The 15101-nt window shown below is 39.9% G+C and overlaps 1 protein-coding gene across 1 annotated transcript; it reads left to right on the top strand.

Annotated features, from left to right (window-relative positions):
* The first annotated feature begins 3751 nt into the window (after positions 1 to 3751).
* CKLF (chemokine like factor) lies at positions 3752 to 11595 on the top strand. Its single transcript, XM_070760370.1, has 4 exons — positions 3752 to 3917; positions 6591 to 6749; positions 9436 to 9531; positions 10904 to 11595. The coding sequence occupies exons 1-4, from the start codon at positions 3855 to 3857 to the stop codon at positions 10982 to 10984; spliced, it is 399 nt and encodes a 132-aa protein (XP_070616471.1). The 5' UTR covers positions 3752 to 3854; the 3' UTR covers positions 10985 to 11595.
* Positions 11596 to 15101: the final 3506 nt, after the last annotated feature.

The raw sequence follows: 15101 nt of genomic DNA, 5'->3' as shown, positions 1-15101 counted from the left end.
CACTTTACAGTCACAACTCTGGTTCCCCAGTCACCTCCAGGACTAATTAAAACTACAATGATGATCAAATCTATATGGCATGAAGCCTGCCAAGCAGCTTTGTGCAGTCCATTAGCATTTTTTGAAAATCAATTGTCATCAAATGTCACCCCTAGCTAACTTTTCAAAGCCACTTCTGCCTTTAAAGACCTGCAGCAAAGTTCCCGAAGGCCTCACCTGGGATGCCAGCTCCATCACTGCCTCTTCCCTGCTAGCCACCAAACAGCTGATTGGCATGTCAGGTCTCACTCTGTGGCCTGCAATTAATTCTCATGCATCAACGTGGCCTTTTCACTCTATGAGTGGTCCCAGCCTGCCCTCCAGCAACACATTATATTAGGACTTTGCCATCCTCCAGGAGCATTGGGGTGGGGGCTTGCATAATTGCCAACTCTTCCATTGCCATGGAAACCACACGAGAAACAATGGATATAAATTACAGAGGTTAAGATGGGGGGGGAAATCCTGATGGCGGGAACCGTCAGAAGAGTGGATCAGTCAGTCTATGGAAGAGAAACAGCTCTGAAGATTCGGACAAAGAGACTAGGCAGCCCTTTCTCAAGAGAGTTGGTTTTTTTTCCTGCAGTGCAGAGGGTTGAGCTAGAAAGCTTAGAACTACGGCGCCTAAAACACGATTAAGTATTGCCCACAAGATCATATGCTGCAACGTCCTACCGGTCAATGACTACTTCAGCTTCAACCGCAACAACACAAGAGCACGCAACAGATTCAAACTTAATATTAACCGCACCAAACTTGACTGTAAAAAATATGACTTTAACAATCGAGTTGTCGAAGCGTGAAACTCATTACCGGACTCAATAGTGTCAACCCCTAACCCCCAACATTTCTCCCTTAGACTATCCACGATTGACCTCTCCAGGTTCCTAAGAGGTCAGTAAGGGGCGTACATAAGTACACTAGTGTGCCTTTCGTCCCCTCTCCAATTGTCTTTCCTTTATCTCATGTATCATATATATTTTCTTCCTTTCATATATCTTCTCCTCTATTTTTACATATTATCTTTATATATACTACTTCATGTCTATTCTCTTCCATATGTATTGTGTATTGGACAAATAGATAGATAGATAGATAGATAGATAGATAGATAGATAGATAGATAGATAGATAGATAGATAGATAGATAGATAGATGACCTCATGGTCCCTTCCAGCTGCACAATTCAACAATTATGAGAGAGGTAAGGGAGCAGAAGACTCCAGCATACAAATCCAATTAATAATAATAATAATAATAATAATAATAATAATAATAATGCTACCCACCAAATTAAACTTACCCTTTCCCCCTTGGCATTCTGGAAAACCTTGAAAACCCTCCTTCTACACTGCCATTTTATCTGACTGATGGGGACTAGGCAGCCATTTTTGGCTACACACTGTTGAGTTTTACTATAAATTGTTCTTTGGGGGGGGAGGAATGTCAAGTGTGTTGGGATTGGTCTCTGGGCATCACGTGACTTTCGTTGTCAATAACAATTTTATTGTATTGACAATGACAATAAAGTATTTATTTATTTATTTTGCTTCCCTGTTACTCTCCCATAATCAAGATTAGATAAAGAAATAGTGTAAACATTGTGTAAATAAATAATTGGAACAAATATATCGCCCCAGGTTAGAGTGAAGTATTGCAAGCTACTGTACTTGTGCTGATCACCAGCTGCCAGCATTTTCGCAGATCGAATGCTATTGCTATTTATAGTTATTGCTAGTTATGGACCATGGGGTCTTTTTCTGCCGTCAGTCTTCTATGTTTCTATGTTTCTATGTTATTGCTATTATGTGTTGCTATAAATGCTATTGTTATTGGTAAATATCCACAAAATTCCTAAGCCTTGCAAAAAAACAATTCCAGGTGGAAGATTGAAACAAAATGTTCAACGGCTAATAACAGCAGTCAAAAAGCACAATAAATATTTGAGTCTAAGCAAAGAAGAATCAACAATCCGGTGTTTCAAAGAGCTTTTATCTCAGAGCTGTAAGTAAGAAAGTTCTTGCTAAATTATTTCCTGTTGTAATACCGGAATTCCTTTAGCAAAGCTAATTGTAGTTTTGGAGCAGAAAAAGACTGGTGAACTCCTATTGGTGCAAGCCATGTTGGTGACATTAATCAGGGCTTGAAAGCCACTTGAAGTGGGTTCATATGCAACATTTTGAAGCTTGAACTAAAACACTAACTTACGTTTTAGCATAACCCATGAACCTAACCAGTGCAATCTACAAGTCCCATTTTATATTTAATACAGGAATGAGGTTCTGGCCTAGGATTATTTCTTATTCAATAAATTGTAATAAATTGTAAGTTGCCCAGAATGATGTGTGTTTATGTAAATTGTAAGTTGCCCAGAATGATATATGTAAATTTATTAAATAAATGAAAAAGCACTTGTCCACTCATATCACCTGCATCTATACAGAAGACACCTTTGTCACCTTTGAAGCTTTTCCAAAATAAAGTTTGAGAATACAGTACATCATCCTGATCATTTAACCAAGGACACGTTTTAATGGATCCCAAAGTCTTTTACTAATTGATCTGACCAATACAATTATAGTTAATCTAAAATAAGGAAGAATTAACAACATCATCTCAAATAACCATCCATAAAAGGTTTCCTACAGCTCTGCATTACTCATTTATACTTTCATTGATTACAGAGGTGAAACTCGAAAAATTAGAATATCGGGCAGACGTTCATTTATTTCAGTAATGTAACTTAAAAGGGTGAATCTTAATATATGCAAGATATTGACTTGCATGTTATAAGTATATCTTTTTTTTAAAAAAACCTGATATATAAACTTTAAAAAGAGAATACAAAATGAAAAGAAATCCACAAAAAGGGAAAAAACAAAGATATTATGAAAAAATCTATAAAACAAACATCTACACAACAAATCGACTTTTACGTTTTAAGATTTCCATTTGTTGTTATCTTAGTTATCCATCTTACATCAATTAGATTTAATTATAACACCCATGTTATGTGTATCTCTCATATATTAAGTTTTACCTTTTAAGTTACATTACTGAAATAAATGAACATTTGCACGATATTCTAATTTTTCGAGTTTCACCTGTAATTCAACCCTGACAGCAGCCCAGGGGTCCCAAAGGGGCCTCAAAGTTCCATGTACAGGGTTAAACTAACCATGGTTTATTCAACTCCTCAGGCTTTCCAAACTTATAAATTATGGGGAAATCTAAAACTGGATCAAAAGGTGGTTTGTTTGTTTGTTTTCCCCACATGGGGCCAAAAGGTGGTTTGTTGCTTCCTTGTTGCGAGCGGCCTGCAAGAAAGAGATGGTCAAGTCCATTTGCAGGGGTAGGCAAAGTTGGCTCTTCTATGACTTGTGGACTTCAACTCCCAGAATTCCTGATCCAGTCAGGCTAGCTCAGGAATTCTGGGAGTTGAAGTCCACATGTCATAGAAGAGCCAACTTTGCCCACCCCAGCACTGGGGGTCGTTTCTCTACTCATTTTCCTCACAACCGTCCATCTTTCTCCTCACAACCGCCCATTTTTCTCCTCAAACATTTTTCTCCTCACAACCGCCTTGTGAGGTAGGCCGGCCTGGAAAGAGAAGGGGGAGATCGCTCAACTCCTCTCGTTCCCAACTCATTTCTTCCTTACACACACACCCCACAACCCGAAGGCCTCGCAACACCCCGGCCGGGTAGGACGGTCCAACCGCCCCGAGGAGGCGTGGAGGAGGAGCGCGGCGCCCTCGCCCTCCGCCCGTCAACCGGCGCCCCTTCCGGCACCGCCCGCCGCCTCGCAGCACCGCCATGGTGGAGATAAACGAGCGGTTCCCGCGCTCCTCGGGCGGCATCCTCAAGGCGGTCCGCATGGTACGTCGAGGCCCAAAGAGGCCTCTGAGCTTGTGCAGAGAGTCTCCCCCTCCGTCCTCTCAGGGCCGGATTTCCCAGCCGGGAGGGTGGCCTAGGTGGCCGCGCTGAGGGTCTCTTCGGTTGGTTCTCCTTTCCTTTCTTTCTTTCTCCCTCAGCTCCTTTCTTCTTTTTCTCCTCCATCCATCCTTCTCTCCTTCCTTCTTTCTCCTCAGCGTCTTTCCCCCTTTTCTCCTCCATCCATCCATCTTTCTCCTTTCCTTTCTTCTTTCTCCTCAGCTCCTTTCCTCTTTTTCTCTTCCACCCTTCTTTTTTTCTTTCTCCTTTCCTTTCTTTCTTCCTTCTGTTTCTCAGCTCCTTTTCTCCTCCATCCTTCTTTCTTCTAGTCCTTTTCCCTTCTTTCTTTTCTTTCTCCCTCAGCTTCTTTTTCTATTTTCCCCTCCACCCTTCTTTCTTTCTCCTTTCTTCTTTCTCCCTCTCAGCTCCTCTTCCCTTTTCCCCCCTCCATCCTTCTTTCCTTCCTTTCTTCTCTGGCCTCTTCCTTTCCCTAATTTTTTCTTTCTCTCTCTCAACTCCTTTCCTTTTTCTTCTCTGTCCTTCTTTCCTTTTTTCTCTCTTTCACTTTCTTTCTCCCTGTCTTCCCCTTTTCTCCTCCATCCTTCCTTCTTCTCATTTCATTTTCCTTCTTTCTTCTTTCCTTTTTTTCTCTCCTTCACCTTTCTCCCCATCTTCCCTTTTTCTCCTCCACCCTTCTTTCTTCTCATTTCCTTTTCCTTCTTTCTTCTCTTTCTTCCTCAGCACCTCTTCCCATTTTCTCCTCCCTTCTTCTTTCCTTTCTTTCTTCTCTTCTTTCTTTTTCTCCTTTCTTTGGCGCATGTTTCATTTTCCTTTCTATTCTTTCTTCTCCAGTCTCCTTTGCAATCTTACTTCTTCTTTCTCCATCTCCTTTTCCCTCTTCATCTTCTTCTCTGTCTCCTATTCTTTCTTCTGCCTTCTTCTTTCTCCTTTCCTATTCCTGATCTTTTTTTCTCCTTTCTCCTTTTCAGTGTTCCTCCTCTTTTTTCCTTCTCTATTATTCTTTTCTATTTCTTTTACTTTTTCTCCTCTATTTCCTTCTCTTTTTCCTTTTCTTCCACCTTCTCCTCCTTTTGTATATTCTAGAAATTAAATCCTTCGGAAATAACTTTTAGAGTCACATCAAGGCAATGTATGTCCCTGCACATCAGGAACACAGTAGCTGAATTGAACTGCTCTCCTCTGCACGTCAATACTGTGTATGTCAGAAATATATATGACATATTAATATGAAGGTGTGTGAAATAATACAAACAAAATGCAGCTATTCCCAATGGGCTCAGGAAATGCATAATCTTACTATTTTTTTGAAAAAGCAATTGCCTTCATTTCCCTTTTCTTTGTTGTTGTCTTTTTGGCTTTTGTGTATCTAGTTATGAAATAAAATATAAAATATAAAAACTAATAAAAAGTTAGATTTAGATTTATTGGATTTATATGCCGCCCCTCTCCGCAAACTCAGCAGTTAACTTAATAATGATGTAAAACTGAAGTAAAAAGTATCAATATAATATAAATATGTCAGGCTGGACCCTGGCCAGAGTCACTTTAGTGAGATGAGTGCAGTGAAGGGCTACCAAAAGTTTTACTACCACACTGTGGGCATGGCTTATGCAGGACACCCTGCATTTTCTTTCAACATTTTTCAGCGTAAATTGGGTGCTCTGGGGTGGAGCTCCATTTTTGCTAACCCACTGCGTTCCCTGGATGAGTGGCCATATAAATTGACTAAATAAATGAAATAAATATAGAATGGTCTCATTCACTTAACATATTCCTACATCTAGACTCTACAGAAACAGATTGCTTCATTTATTCATTCTAAGATATTCAGGGTCTTGACTTTTGGGGCAATGAACTATTCATATTCATTCCTAATCTGTGGGTTCACACACCAGCTCTATCCACAGAAACTAACCAGGGTCCAACAAACAATATTACTAGGTTTGTAACTGAGTAGCCATTTTGAATGTCCAGGGCCATATAGGGGGCATTTTAAATCTGCCTTTTCCAACCAGAAATCTTCTAAATTCATTGGACGACAGCAGCCATCCTCCTTAGCCCCAGAAAAAAGAAAAAGACTTGTAACACAGGATAAAGGAGGCTAAGTTGTTTCCAAGTATTTTATGTGGTTCCTACTGCCATGTGAAATAGTGATTCTCTTCCAGGTGCACATCTTGCATTTTCAATGCCCAATTTTTTCCTTTTTCATGCTGTTACTTTGTTTAAAGAATGGAATGCAAACCCAGCCACTATTTCATAATACCTCTTAGCAAACTTAACATCTGTTTCAGGAAGTTGGTCTTATTTTGGCTGTTTGTTTTGATCAACAAAATAAAAGTGAAATAAAAGCTCCAAACTCTTGGGTTATAGTTGGTGCTACCATATAAGTGTGTTTCACATGGAAACTTGTGTGCAAGACATTCTGTCCTTGTCACATCCTTAGTCTGTTTTAGCTAGAATTCCAAAGAAACTTGTAGCATTTCTTTTTGTGAAATTTCTTAGCTTTGTGTTTTATTATTTTAATTATTTTAATATGTAAAATAGAAAGTTTAGCAGTCTTGTAGGATGTCTTGTAAATTACTTATTTCTTCCTTGCAGATGTTATCTTTTATGGCAACCGTCACTTTTGCCATTAGAAGATCTCACGAAGCCTTCTTAGCCCTTGTGATCATGGAACTTGTCATTACCTTTTTATTCTATTTACTCTATCTATTAAAGTTGGATGCAAAGCTAAAATTCCTATTTTGGCCTTTGGCTGTAAGTACAATTTTTTTTTTTTACAAATAACTGTTTTGTGTACACATTCTGTAACTAACGCAAGAGATAGATGTCAGATTAATACTTCATGTATCCAGTCATACTCCGAGTCCTCAAAGAGGGGCAGCATACAAATCCAATAAATAAATAAATAAATAAATAAATAAATACAGTACTAGAAAAATAGGCTAATTATAGAAAGATTTCCACTGTTTTATATAGCTTGATCACTGGATGTAGGACTGATTGATTTATACATATGTGTGTGTGTGTGTGTGTGTGTGTGTCACATGTTTTTGCTGAATTTGAAAATTAAGGGAGACTAGGATAGATATATTTCGGCCATATTTTGGCCTCATCAGCTAGCCATACCCTCACTGGGACTTGAACCTGCAACCTTTGCCTTGTAATATATATATGTAGATCGTTGTGAGTTGGTATTTTTCCCCATGTAATATTTTGAGCATCTTTGCAATGTTTCGGCGAAATCACATTCGCTATCATCAGGCTGAAGTTATTGGCTTCGTGCTGCTTTGAATACAAATATAACCATATTACATGGGGAAAAACACGAACTCAACAATCTATGTAAATATACCCGTGAAAATCTACAAAAACAAATATATCTATCTATATCTATCTATCTATCTATCTATCTATCTATCTATCTATCTATCTATCTATCTATCTATCTATCTATACATACGCATATGTATACATATTTATACATATATATACATACACACAAACACACACACACTTTTATTCAATCATTCATTCTAAACATGCTTCTGATGATTGTGCTTCATTTAACATTATGAAATTACCAATGTTAGATCTGCTTAGGAATTGTATACTTAATGTTGATAATTCTTAGGATTATATTTAGCTGACTAGTTTCATTGAATGAAAAGCATTAATCCAGCATTAGACCCGTGATGGTGAACCTATAGCATGTGTGCCACAGGTGGCATGCAGAGCTCTCTCTGCGGGCACATGAGCCGTTGCCCAGCTCAGCTCCACCACGCATACGTGTGCGCCTCCTGCCAGCCAACTGATTTTCAGGTATCTGCCATGCATGTATGGAGGGCGGGTTGCATGAAGGAGAAGCGCACATATGCGCAGGGGTAGGAGAGGTCACATGCACGCATAGGGGTGGGAGGAGCGTGCGGGGGTACAGCGCCCCCCCACGGCCTATTTTTGGTCCCAGGAGGCTGCAGGGAGACCTGCTAGGCCCAAAATGGGGTTGGGGGCTTCACGCGCATGTGCATGAGGGTAGTAACTGGTCATGCATGCATGCAGGGGGTCGCATGCACCTATGCGGGGAGCACAGGGGGGTTACATGCAGGGCTGGGCTACTGTCCGAATGGGGGAACGCAGTGGGGTAGCGAAAATGGAGCTCTATCCCAGAGCACCCAATTTGCACTGAAAGATGTTCAAAGAAAATGCAGGGCGTCCTGCATAAGCCACGCCCACAGTGTCGTAGTAAACATTTTGGTTGCCCTTCACTGGAGATGCGTGGGGGGCAGGGCATGTGGGGAGCTTAAATTCCATGAATGATTTAAGGCAATGCCTGAAACCTGGTCATTCTTCAAAATACGTCTACTTCTCTTCACATTTGATATTATATTTAAGATGCTTTAGATATGCTTTATCATTTTTATTAGCTGCAATAATACAGATTTTGTTCAATAAAAAGCATCTCAGACTTAAAACACTGCTTATCTTCTGTTTGAGGCACTACTTATAAAATGTTACTGGGTGTTACTGCATTAAGAATTTGTTTAGTCATCCTTTTTTCAATGATCTCACGATTACTCAAAATTGTTTCTCCATGGAGTTTTAACTTCTGCCCATTACAAAAATTATTCCTTTTCACAGCAGTTATATTGAAGGTTAGCCAACAATCGGGTAAAGATTCACATTATAGACTTTTATAAGCACTCTTTTCTTGGATGTTTCTTTTGTTTTACAAAGCAAAAGAATATTGATGCAATATAAACATTTTTATCAGATATCAGGAGGCTGTGAGTTCAATCCTAGGTAGAGGCAGATATTTCTCTTTCTAGGCAAAATGAGAATATATCTGTTGAATAAAACTCGTCATTGGTGATAGGAAGGGCATATTGCCAGTAAACATACAGCTCCATTCAGTTGCCCAGACTCCACCCTGCAAGGGATTATGGGGTGATGATGATGATAAACATTTTTATCAAATATGTAGAATTTCAGCTAGCTCCTCCAACAGCTGATTTAAGGTACTGTATTGTAAATGGGCACTAACTAGTTTAATTATTGTACAATTGTTGATGCTTGCATTTGCCTTTTATTTCTCACAAGACCTTGTGAGGTTTGCTACCATGTTTCCCCAAAAATAAGACCTTGTCGTATATTTTTTGAACCCTGAAATAAGTGCTTGGCCTTATTTTTGGGGAGGTCTTATTATTTGGGGGCACATGGAGCAGAACGGGCCTCCTCTTGCCATCTTACCTGATTTCCAGCTCTGCCTTCTTAACCCTAACCAGAGGAACTGACAGGGACTGCCTGCACATGCATTTAAATATTTTTGGGGAGAGCTTATTTTTGGAGAATGTCTTACTTTCGGGAAAACGTGGTAGGCATTGCTTGGTTGACTCAAGAGAAGAGCCACCCACATGTTCTTTACCAGACTTGCTTTGTTTTTCAGGATGCTTTCAATTCCCTGGTGGCAGCACTATTTCTCATCATTGTGGGTCTGTGTGCAACAATCATAAAGACCATCAGGGAGACATTAATTGGAGGTGTAAGTAAGACATCTTTACTAGCAGTACGGTGTGAAATTAGTTGGCCACATCCTGGAGGATATCTGTGGGCCAGGTACCCACAGATACCTGTGGGAGGGTATCTGGAGAACAGGTTTTGGCCTTAATGTAGGCACTGCATCCCAAAAGTGAATGACATTTCAGATCAAGGTTGGTGGTTACAGTCTCCCAACGTACTATCAAACAGTCAAAGGGAATAGGTTTTCATGCAGTTTTTTACCTTTCAATGAAATCTGTTGGTTGGGGAAGGCACTACCAAACTTGATTTTGGTTACCATAAATTAATGTGTCTCTCTTCCAACAGTATAACAATTTACCAAGATCTCCCCCATATATTGCTTTTTCACTTAACTCACATGTAATGCTCTCTACATGGGGCTACCTTTGAAAAGTGTTCGGAAACTTCAGATCGTGCAGAATGCAGCTGCGAGAGCAGTCATGGGCTTACCTAGGTATGCCCATGTTTCACCAACCCTCCGCAGTCTGCATTGGTTGCCGATCAACTTCCGGTCACAATTCAAAGTGTTGGTTATGACCTTTAAAGCCCTTCATGGCACTGGACCAGAATATCTCCGAGACCGTCTGCTGCCGCACGAATCCCAGCGACCGATTAGGTCCCACAGAGTGGGCCTTCTCCAGGTCCCGTCAACTAAACAATGTCGGTTGGCGGGCCCCAGGGGAAGAGCCTTCTCTGTGGCGGCCCTGGCCCTCTGGAATCAACTCCCCCCGGAGATTAGAACTACCCCTACTCTCCTTGCCTTTCGTAAGCTCCTTAAGACCTACCTCTGTCGTCAGGCATGGGGGAACTGAGACATCTCCCCCGGGCAGGTACAATTTATGAATGGTATGTTTGTTTGTATGTATGTGTGTTTAGAATATGGGGTCTTTTAAATATTTTTAAACAGTAATTTAGATTTGTTGTAGATTGTTTTTTCACTTGTTGTGAGCCGCCCCGAGTCTGCGGAGAGGGGCGGCATACAAATGTAAATAATAAATAAATAAATAAATTTCATATTTGAAAGAGAACACTATAAATTTCTAGGCCATTGTCAAGTACTATTTCTCAAAATCTCCCAGAAAAGTATTGCATTTACTTGAAAGGAAGATGTTTTCTCCACTTGGTTCACCTTTAAAATGGGAAGCTCATTTGACATTTTGTTGAGAACATAATAAAAGCAAATTTTCTAGAATATGAAGTACTAATATTTTTCCAGGTTTCTTACCTATTGCATGTATTTAGAACAGTCACAAAACCAAATTCTGATCTACATACTAGCCTTGAGGTGTTAATAGTGATTGTGTATTTTTCATTTTTGTGTAGAATCTGAACCATTTTTTCCCTTTTCTTTCCAGGTATTCTGTTTGATACTTTCCATTGTTTGCATAATAGATGCTGCTTTAATCCTGAGAAAAGTTTCTTTTAAAAGGTCATAGTAGGAATGGATGGTATCCAAACATAGAATGGCCAACTGAGCCAAAAAAAATTATATGAAACATCCATTCTAATATAACTATACAAATATGTTGGACTAGAGCTCCCATCATCCACAACCAATGCATAAAGCACTTTATTGTGTGCAGCTGGGACAAAATACCGGCAAGTCATCGGGTTGGGAAAGCTGTTATAATCCATTTTAAAAGCCTGCTTTGCTGTGGGCTCTTTGTCACACTTTCTCTCTACATTTCATGAAAGCTTTAGATTCCAGTTGAGTCAGTCAAGCTTTATTAAATCCTATTGATTTCAAAAAGGCAAAATTAAGCACATGTTTAACCCTATCAAATTACATGTGATTTAAAATCCTGCACGTGATGGGGGATTTTATGCCTTTAGTTTAACTGCATCAAGAAGTTGACTACTGCATACTTTGTCAAATTAGTTCCTTTCTTTAACAGCATAAACAACAGTTGATTAAAAAAAATCTTATGTTTTATAAAACAGCTGGGTTTTTTTTTACCATACAACATTAAACTTGATTATGGGGTATATTTTCTTGAACTGGTTTGTATTAAATCTTAATGTTTTAATTAAAATGGTTTATTTGTGATATTAGGGCTCCTAGTATTTATTGTGTGCATTCCCCCCACCCCACCCTGCTCAGAATTCTTTTTAAAAAATTAATCTTTTAATAAAATTCCCATCTTAAGAAGGCACCACCATTGACTGCGCTGTTTGTAGCAGAATACTGAGTTCTCTCAATGTGCTGGGTTAATATGGGGGTGGGTCAGTGACACCCCTCCCCCAGTCCTTCCGATTAAACATTCAACCTCTGGCCATTAATTCGTATGTTGTGCAAATACAGATACACGCACTCACAACTTGGCAAATCTTAGCAGAGGACTCAAAAAGAGGAAGTCAGTCAGAAAAAGACTATCGCTAAGACTATTGCCTGACAGTGCAGAGTGGAGATGTAGCTGTAAGTAACATTTTTATTTGTTTGTATCCCCTACACTTTATTGTTTTTACAAACAACTCAAGCCAGAGTACCCATCCAATGTATCTTTCGCCTCGTATTTTCCTCATGACCACCACTCTGTGAGGTGAGTTGGGCTGAGAGAGAGGAATTGGCCCACGTCACTCAGATGGCTTTCATGGTTAAGGTGGGACTAGAACTCACAGTCTCCTGCTTTCTAGCCTCTGGGCCAGTGGTTCCCAACCTTTTTTTGGCCATGCCCCACCTAAGCATCTCTCAAATCCTGATGCCCTCCATCCCCGTGACATATAGTTCTTACTATTCAAAAAGTGAACTACTCACATGGAGGAAACCTAAAAGGCCATTAATTTGGTTTAAACAAGGTTCCATTTGCCCCTATTAAAAATCAAATTGCGCCCTGTTGTGGTTAGCTCTGGCCCAGCTCCTGCCCCAAGGACTGTGGATGTGGGGGAGACATCCACATGCTGCAGGCCTGTTTCGCCCCCAGTGGAATCTGATGATGAAGGCTCCTCTGACCAAGAAGACATGAGTGACAGGGAGGAGGAGAGTGTGGCAGACAGCTCAGAAGGAGATCAATTATCTAGCTCCTCCTTGGATTCAGAACAAGAGTTAATGATACAGCCATGCATGCGGAGAGCGATGCATAGGCAACAACAACTGAGAGATTATTATCACAGAAAATGAGGCCACCTGTGGTTGGGTGGGGCTGTGGTAATTAGTGAGGCTGCTATAAAGAGCAGCCTGTGGGTTTGGCCATTGTGGAGGATTATCTGATCGTTGTGTTTCGTGACTGCTTTACTGACTTTGACCTTTTGTGTGCTGATTTTTCCCCGTTTTGAAACTAAACCAGGGCAAAGTGTGTGTCACTTTGTGAAAGAAGGACTGTGAATTGCCTCACAGCTGCAAGCTAAGTATCACAGAACTGATAAGGGACTTGTACAAATTACCAGTTTGTTTGGAGACGAGTGCTCTTTGCTATACCAAAACAGGGCTTGGTTTAAGTGAATTTTCATTATAAAGAACATTGTTTTGAATTTTCAAACGTGTGTGTGTCTGAAATTGTATCTGTGCATTTTTGGGAGGATTCTACCAGAGAGCTCGACAGAACACGCCCCATGTTGGCATTAGACCAAATTGACTTTTGCTGATGAGCTTTTGCATGATATTCCAGTTTCACCTGTACGTGCTCCTATTTCCCCAACTCTGTGATCTCTTGATAAAAAATTTTAAAAAGGAAAAAAATGTTTAAAGCCGTTTATGAATGTGAAAAAATGAAAACACCAAACTATGTCCTTGTATTTGTTTTAAACTAATACTTAAAATGATTAAGGTGTGATAGCATAAGTGTTTGGAAATATAGTAGTACATGGAAAAGTGGAATAATATGTGAAAATAGAGCTTCTTTCAACACAGGCAAACTTAAGGCTTTCAAAAGACCAGGTGAAAAGTTAAAAAAAATCAGAAATAGAAACTGCCTATGGTGATAGTATTTCAGAAAAGGGAAAGATTAAACATTTTATGGCAAAATGTCAATTTATGTATCTTAATCACTTTTCTGAAAGTTTCATATAGTAGAAGCAAAAACCAGAATATTCAATTTGATTGATTCTTTCTGCTTTCAGCATTTTTTCCCCCACTTGTCCAAACAGGTAACAGTAAAGACAAACTACATTCCTTCAAGCTTACAACTCCACTTGCTACAAACAATAAAAACCTCTAAAATAGAATTAAATATAGTTCCATTTTATACATCAAACAAGCAAAGGAATATAAGTTATTCATGTTTATAAAGTCATGGATCATTTTATATCTCTAAAGGTTGTTTGTTGTCTGCTGAAATTACTTCTCCCAGAAATTCCCCCCAAAAAAGCTTGTTAAAAGCACATATGTTTCTATGTTTCTATAATAGGATAATGACTCCCCAAATTCCCAGCTAAATTTGGGTAGGAGTTTGAACTATCTTATTGATAGTTAAATTATCTCACTTCCCTCGCTTAACCAAGTAAAAATTAAGAAAAAAGCATTGTGGTCCAACTTCTTGATATCACTGGTCCTCAAGTCTTCTGAAGTCTTTCTCCAGACCCTTGAATCTATTGATTTTGCCTAAATTAATTATCCCCCATAATTAAGATGTACATAAAACCGAAACATCTGCATACATCTTCCTAATCATGGTTATTCTGCATTACTTGCAAAGACTAAACATTTTTCATCCCTCATAACCATGATGGCAAACCTGGGACAGGCGTGTCACAGGTGGCATGCAGAACCATATCTGATGGCGCGCAAGCTGTTGCCCTGGCTCAGCTACAGCACACATGTATGCACCAGCCAGCTGATTTTCAGCTCCCACAGAGGCTCTGGGGGGGGGCATTTTCAACCTCTGCAGGGCGTGGGAGCGTGTTTTCGTCCTCCCCAGGCTTTAAGAAAGCCTCTGGAGGGTGAAAAACAGGCCTACTGGACCCACCAAAAGTTGAGAAGCGGACTGTTTCTTGCTCCAGGGGGTCTCCAGGGGAGGCCATTTTTGCCCACCCCAAGCTCCAAGAAAGGGGGGGCATTGAGTTACAGGTGCGGACACACATATGAGTGCATGCATGCTTTTGGTACTCCATGCAAAAAAGGTTTACCCTCACTGCCTTATAATGTCATCCCTGCTTGGTTCCCCTTACCAATGAAGCATCCTCATCTCTCAAGGTCACGTTCTACACACTTTTCTCAGACTTTTCTATCTGTTCAACAGTGGGATGGTCTTGCTATTAACCATCAAGGGTGAGCCAAATCTGCTTTAAACACACAACAGCCCTAAGGGACCAAGGGCAATGGATGGAAACTAACCAAGGACAGAAGTGACCAAGGAGAAAATTCCAGACAGAACAATCCATGGAACGACTTGCTTTCAGAAATTGTCAATGCTGTTGACATTGACAATTTTGTTGTCAATACTGGAGGCTTTTAAGAAGAGAGTGAACGGCAACTTGTCTGAAATGATACTTGTCTCATCATTTGTCTGCTTGAGCAGGGGGTTGGACTAGATCTCCCAGTTCCCTTCCAACTTTTTAAAGTTTCCTTCATTGTTTTTTGTCTTTAAACAACATATCATTTCAATACAGATCCACACC

This window comes from Erythrolamprus reginae, chromosome 9 (assembly GCF_031021105.1).
Source record: "Erythrolamprus reginae isolate rEryReg1 chromosome 9, rEryReg1.hap1, whole genome shotgun sequence".
In the NCBI taxonomy this organism is placed as follows: domain Eukaryota; kingdom Metazoa; phylum Chordata; class Lepidosauria; order Squamata; family Dipsadidae; genus Erythrolamprus; species Erythrolamprus reginae.
The sequence above is the reverse complement of the archived record's forward strand: the minus strand, read 5'-3'. Positions and strand labels throughout refer to the sequence as shown.